At 38.9% G+C, this 7473-nt stretch overlaps 1 protein-coding gene across 1 annotated transcript in view; it reads right to left on the bottom strand.

Annotated features, from left to right (window-relative positions):
* Window positions 1-762: 762 nt before the first annotated feature.
* LOC127622884 (homeodomain-interacting protein kinase 3-like) overlaps window positions 763-7473 on the bottom strand; it is a 115363-nt gene continuing 108652 nt past the window's right edge. The window contains exons 15-16 of the mRNA XM_052097014.1: window positions 6261-6400; window positions 763-5590 (exon numbers count right to left, since the gene is read on the bottom strand). Coding sequence (XP_051952974.1) covers window positions 5123-5590; window positions 6261-6400 — 608 coding nt within the window. The 3' untranslated portion in view covers window positions 763-5122. The remainder of the gene's footprint in view (window positions 5591-6260; window positions 6401-7473) is intronic.

Here is a 7473-nt window from a genome sequence, read left to right as displayed (position 1 = left end):
AAATCTGTACATTATTCCAAACTTTTCCCTGCCAATTCTATACAAGATATTGGCACCGATGGCAGCCTCGGTGTGGAGCACACCAATTCTTTTGTTGTTTTTGTTTGTTTGTCCTGTGTTTAGTAATCTTTTCCACTCAGTTTCACCAGGGACGAACTGCTGAACATTCGGCAGCCTCTAGCTGTTAGGACTAACGGCACATATTGAGCAGTGCAGCTATTTTAGATCTCATCTTGCCAGACAGCGACAGATGCATTTGATGGGTCCTGGTTACCTTCTCTCCCCCTCTGTGCATAACAGCTGAATGTTGGGCCCTTGAGTAAGGCACTTAACTCCAGGTTGCTCCGGGGGGATTGTCCCTGTAATAAGTGCACTGTAAGTTGCTTTGGATAAAAGCGTCTGCCAAATGCATAAATGTAAATGTAACTACTTTCTTCCACCATGGATTCAGCGTCTAGCTTTGATAAAGTCTTCATTGCTAGTTCGAAAGATAGATCACAAGGGGAATTACCTGTGTTTGAAGTGGCTCTCGCCAGGATTGATGTGAAGAAAAAAATCAAAGAATTTACAGCATTTTAGTACAAGGCGGTAACATAACAAAATGTGGGGTCTGAATGCTTTATGAATGCACAGTAAAGACAAAAATGTTACATTAGAAAAAAAAGACCCTGAATTTACTTTGCCAAAACACCCCCTCCACACACACACACACACACACACACACACACATGCATAAATATGATAAAAATGTGTCATTAAAAACTGTGGCGTTCATATTTATTGAATGCAGTTATTAGAAAAGAGTTGAACAGAAAACATCCATTTCATTTAAATTATGAACAGACAATAAATATCCAATGTGTTTTGCGTTACAGTCATTTGTATATTGACACTGGATGTGGTATGCTGGTGATTGCCATTTCACAGGGATCAAAACGTGAACATTATTGTTACGGCTGGATCATGTATAACCAATAAATAACCAAGAAATGTTCAGCAACTTGTCCTATAGTGCACAACATACTACATTCTGTCCTTTAGGATTGGAATTGATTATCAAAATATGTTTACACTAATACAGTAAAACACAATTACTGCATGTTTAGAATTAGCCAGTTAATATTAATTATACACATTATTAATTAACTAGGCGTTTGAATGCAATCCATAGTGTGAGAGGGGGAAAGATATTGCTATTATCTCTTTAAAATGTGTATGTATACATATGTATATAACTATTTCGATCCCTGCAATGGAGTTATACTGTTATATCGGGCAATGAGTGAACTGAAGAGTTTTTGTTTTGCAAAGTGAATCTGTTTCATTACCAATACCCCAATCAAGGCACACACACAGTGTTGCTTACACTGTTCGAATCAAATACAATACAGAACTTAAGACATAACATACCAGTTGACATCAGTGATCATTTGTTAAAAACATTCTAAACACAATTTTCAATGACAAACATTAATAAAATAATTTTGTTGTACAATTTCATCACAACATTGTACTCTCGTATTCAAACATGGCCACATGGTTACTGCACACTATTGTTTTTGTTTTAAGTGCTCAGTGGCATAAGGTTATGGGATTATCAATTATTCATTCAAATTTGCATTTGACAAAATACTGATATATTTTCATTATCTGTATTTCTAAAACACAGCAGAAATGGTTTTCTGAATAACAAACATTACTTTGATAAGAATCAAGCCTGCAAACTACTACAAGCCAAAACATAGGTAAACAGGTAAACATACAAAAATTAAGTTACAACGATACATCCATTAAAATGCAGTGATAAGTCAGAATTGTTAATGAAGATACAATACTGATTAAAAAGAAAATCTAAATGTCCATAATCAGCAATACAGTAGTTACAAATGGCACTCCAAACGAGCAAAAATAACTGAAAATCAAAAACCACTTCTAGTTTAGACAATCAGACAGACCCATACAAATAAACAAGAATGCAGATATGAACTAGTCTAATCTAATTTCACAGCTATCTGAAGTGGCAATCAATATATAGCAGCTTGTCTATGATACATTCAAGATAGATGATACGACTTATTACTTTTCAAAAAGCTAAACATAACATCAGCATTTTTTTTAAATAAAGTTTTTGAAATTTACCCCATGATTATAGTTACAGTATACATGAGGTCTATGCAGAGAAAGTAGCTACCTTGCTCAGAAAAGGGTGCTGCTCCAAAACCTAGTGAGCTGCATGTCTTCATAGGCAGCTTACTTCCAAGGGAGTATCATAACTGAAATGGAACCTGAGCAACTAGTTTGCAACGCGCTACATAGGTGACAGATTTGAGCGACACAAATAGTGCTCAACACACAAAGCACCAATAGAGTTTGCATGTTGCTAAGCTCACATCGTGATACCAGTCATAAGCATACAACTACATATCACACACCGTTGTTGGGGAGTAACTAACTAACGGTAGCGATGCTGCTAACTTAACTACATTTTTCAGTAGTTTTCACTAGCTTTTCCTGTAACTAGCAAAAACTTCCTACAAGTAGCACTGAAGCGTCACAAAATGCTACATTTGTCACATTGTACTGTGAATGCAGCAGTGGAGTCGAGGGAGTAATCAAACACATTCACCTGAACAGTCCTTTTTTCTCATGTAGCGCTGGATAAACCAAATCATTTAAGTGAATCGGTTGTTTCAGACAGTTCATGTAAATGAACCGGTTACAATAAATGATTCCCTTATATTTAGCGTTGGAAGCGCTGAAATATAACGGTTCATTCGGATGGTCACATAAATGATTCACTTGAGCCCATGCGCAGCCCTAAAAGATCTTTGTCTTATTTAAAGCAAAATATTTCATTAAATGCTGCTATTTATCACTATAGTTAGATTCAGTTATATAAAATATGGTGTTGTCTAGTTTTATTGTTGTATATTAAGTATTAATCAACACAGTCTGATTAATACTTAACGCGGGGTCTCGCGAGGTTAAAAGAGTAGCTTTACTGAAGTTTTAGTATTTTAAGCTACAATTAGCTTGTAGCTTGGGAAGCTACAGTTTCAAAGTATCTTCCCAGGTAGGCACACAAAATAAGGGGTAAAATGGTCAATTTGTAATTAGATCATTCTTTTTAACTAATACTTTTCAGTATTTAATTAAATATAAGTATATTTAAGCTCAAGGTATACTCAAGGTTTTATATTTGACATTAATTTCATCATCTGCAAGGGTCTTTCATCCAAATTTGTGTGGACCTGTGCATCCTTAAAACGCTTCCTACATAGGCAGCTCACTAGGTTTTAGAACAGGGCCTACAAATTACAGTCTTTGGTGATAAAAAAAGCAACTTCATTTGAAAAACCAAAAAAACACACAAACCAAGCAGAACAAACTAAAAATCACACAGCATATACTGTATTTATCTATAGCGCCTATATTTATTTCTCCCTGACGGAATGTATGAAATGCAGTTGACACCAACAAGCTTTCAGCACCTAATATAATGGTATAATTAAGAGGAAAAAAACAGTTCACACATGCATAAAGGTTTGCACACCATTAACACACCTTTTCAAGCACTAAATAAACTAACTCTATATTATATATACTCATATGTGTGTCTTTACATCAAATACTGCATGGTCTGCTCAGGCTAAGATGAATCCATATCCCTGAATCAAAGACCTTTTTTCATTTGTGTCACACAAACAAACCCCAAGAATTTAAATACGCAGACAAAAAGAAAACAAACCCTTAAAGGGACAATTTGCCCAAAAATGGAAATTCTGTCATCATTTACTCACCACTGTATAACTTTCTGTCTTCTGTGGAACGCAGAAGGAGATGTGAATGATGACTGAGGTGGCCTCTATCAAGTCAGGGAGGTTTGAACTAACATAACAGCGAATAAATAATGATAGAATTAGATTTTTGGCCTGAACTTTAACTTTATTTCTATTTTATATTTATAACTATATTTAGATTGTATTGCAGATTAACTAAACAGTAAAAATACTGTTAGCAGTACGAAATTCTTCTGAACAGACATCAGTATTCGATGAATTCTTTACATAACTCATTAATTCGAGGTAACTAAAAATAAATCATCAACAATAAAACCAGCAAGCATTCGCTGCAGCAAAAGCATGCCATCCTCCGATGACGTAACGAAAAGTAACTAACTTACTACATCTCAAATATATATTGGATCCAAAAATAAGCACTGCGGTTTGTGCAATGCAGTACATCGATGCCTTTCTATGCATGAAATAACACACCTGTGTGTATATCCATACTATATACACACACACACACACACACACACACACACACACACACACACACACGGACTGATTCGAATTGCAAGTGCTGCAGTCCAGTACACGTACATACACAAACACATTTTATATACATAAATAGTGTAGTAGTAACACGAACTGGACTGCCAATATATAAGGCACTATGGTTGGAGACAATGATGCATCAAGCCTCTTGAAGTGTTAAGAGCACCTCTAGGCTTCTGTCTGAGCGACATTGCAGCTCATGCAACACATTCATGCAGCGCTTGACGAACGACCCATTTGTGACTCCATTCCGAAAAACACCAAAAGACATCGATAAATACAAATACTTGAACGCAAAAAAACACAGCAAGTGGATACATCTTGTCGGTCTCGAACAAGTCACTGGGTCTTTTACAAAGAAAGATGCGTCATATACAAGGTAAAAGGCTATATATAAAAATAAGTTGACCATCACATGATTTTGAACACCATCCGGTGTTGATGTTCATTAAAGGAGCATTCATCTGAAAATCCAATTGGGTGATGTATCAAATGTGCAAAACAGTTGTCTATTCATTTATCCAATCTCTCATTCCTGTACGTTCTCCAACCTTCGACTTTCTACAACCTACCTGCTCAAGACTTTCCAAACACCTCTTCTTTATTTTTAAAGCACTCAAGCAGTGTAATTGCACTCAAGTCTATGTCGTGATTCCCAAAAAAATTAAATAAAAATGCTTGCTTTCTCTCTTGTGCCATGGCTTTGGGGACAAAAACCAGGTGGTGTCTGCTAAGTAGGAGTTGATTGCCCTTCTGGCCTCAAGAGGTGTGCGGAGCGCGTCTCAGACAAATGGGTACTGGTTTAGTTTGGTGGAACTGAGGGGGAAACCTGCGTACGCGGGTGATGCGATGAAGGAGTGTGGGGGGAAGAGGGGCTTGAATTGACCCTGAGGGTGGAGGGTGGGTGAGGCCAAGAGGCGGGGGTTGAGCCCCACCGTGACCTGGTGCATGAGGTGACCTGCCGGATGGGAGAGGCCATAGGCCGGTTGAAAAACGTGATTCCGCGTGCCCCCGGGTGAAGCCAAGAGGTGGGCCATGGGCCCATTTGTCACCAAGGGCCCTGAAGGGGGGTAGGAGAGTAGAGTGGGCTGGGTATGCGTATGGACGCCATGGTGGACCGTGGTGTGGGTGGGGCTGCCATGCTGCAGCGTAAAGGTGTGGCCATGTACGGTGGGCGGGATGAACGCCTGAGGCCGGCAGTGGCTGTAGTTGCCATTCCACTCCTGGTGGGAGGAGCCATAATGCTGGACCTAGAGCACAAACCAATCAGTTTATTCCAAAATAAAGCATGTGTCAATCATTTCATATCAATATTTTGAATAACAATAGACTCAAGATATCCAATGAAATCAGAATAGGAATTTTGTGGCTTTTAGTTCATATCTGTTATTTCAGAGGTCATCTACTGTCACTACAGTATAAATGAAATAAAACGTAATATTAAATAATTATACAAATTTTTATGCAAGGAGTTTGCACTGTTGATTCAAAAGAAGACTGTTGAGTTTGGAAATTGACTCTTCACTAAGCCCCGCCTTAAAAAAACACTTCTGACCAATCCTGTCCTAGCAACTGTTGCCATGCAGCCACTACTCTGACACCCGTTTGCTATTTTCCAATGAGAGCCTATTGAACTTAGCGAAGGGTTAACAGGATTACAGTGGTTACACAGCATTTTTCGCACTATAAATTCACAAGAACCAGCTCATAAGAGTCATCTGTTTGGGAATCAGACTACACTGGTCACACTGTGTGTTTTAAGCTGTATATTCAAAAGAACCAACTAATTAATTTTAATGATTTTACATGTACTTATTCAAAAAATTATATTGCTCGCTTCATCGCGGTGCGAATACAGATTAATTGTTTCTTTAGAATAAAATGTCTTGTGCTGAAAACTTAAGGGAAGGTGGAACTGACCTGTCCAAAAGTGAGCTGCTGTTGATGGGGCTGCAGGTGCGGGAAAGCCGGCGCGTTCTTCTGCTGCCGGTTCACCAGTAATGTGGAGTAGGGCAGCTGTCTGTTGGAACCACTGCGGACTTTGGGTGGACATGATTGCTCTATAGCCACAATGGGAAGAAGAGCACGCACATATATTAAAATCGCAGCTTGAAAGCCTTAAGGCAACAAGCACATATACAACCCCAATTCCGAAAAAGTTGGGACAGTAAGGAACATGCTGATAAAAACAAAAAGGGTTGATTTTTAAAATCTATTCACCCTGTGCTATGTTGAAAGCACAACAACAACACATTACTTGATGTTTACCTTGTGAATTTAATAGTATTTTAATAGGATTTCCCCCCATTCATCCATTATGCAGGCCTTAAGCTGTGCAATTGTATGGGGCCTTTGTTGCTGTATTTTGTGCCTCATACTGTGCCACACATTCTCAATTGGAGACAGGTCAGGACTGCAGGCAGGACAATCTAGCACCCACACTCTCTGCATTCACAGCCATGCACTTGTAATCCTGGTAGTATTTGGTTTGCCGTTGTCCTGCAGGAAAACAACTTCTAAATGTGCATGATCTCCGATCCCTCAGACATCACTTCTGAGACATCAGACATCGTCTGTAATGGATATTAAGACATGGGCTTGGGAATACTTCGATAAACTTTTGACAATCAACACCATGTGACACTGCATCCACAGATGCAAGTTAAGGCTTTAAAATGCAAAGGAGAAGCCATACATCAACACTGCACAGAAGCACTGTCAACTACTCTGGGCTTTGTCTCATCAGAGATTTAAAGTAGAACAGTGGAATCATGTTTTGTGGTCCAACGAGTCCACATTTCAAATAGTTTTTGAGAAAAACAGCCACCATGTTCTCTGGGCCAAAGAGGAAAAGGACCATCCAAGCTGTTATCAGTGTCAGGTTCAAAAGCCAGTGTCTGATGATATGGGGGTGTGTCAGTGCCCATGATATGGGCAACTCGCACATCTGTGAGGGCACCATTAATGTGGAAAGACTTTTCTAGGAATGTCCCTGCATTTTCCAGCAGGACAATGCCAAACCACATACTGCCTGGATAACAAGTGCATGACTGTGTAAGAAGAGGGTGCGGGTGCTAGATTGGCCTGTCTGCAGTCCTGATCTGTCTCCAAATGAGAATGTGTGGTGCATTAT

The sequence above is a fragment of the Xyrauchen texanus genome, chromosome 29 (genome assembly GCF_025860055.1).
Source record: "Xyrauchen texanus isolate HMW12.3.18 chromosome 29, RBS_HiC_50CHRs, whole genome shotgun sequence".
Taxonomy (NCBI): Eukaryota; Metazoa; Chordata; class Actinopteri; order Cypriniformes; family Catostomidae; genus Xyrauchen; species Xyrauchen texanus.
The sequence above is the reverse complement of the archived record's forward strand: the minus strand, read 5'-3'. Positions and strand labels throughout refer to the sequence as shown.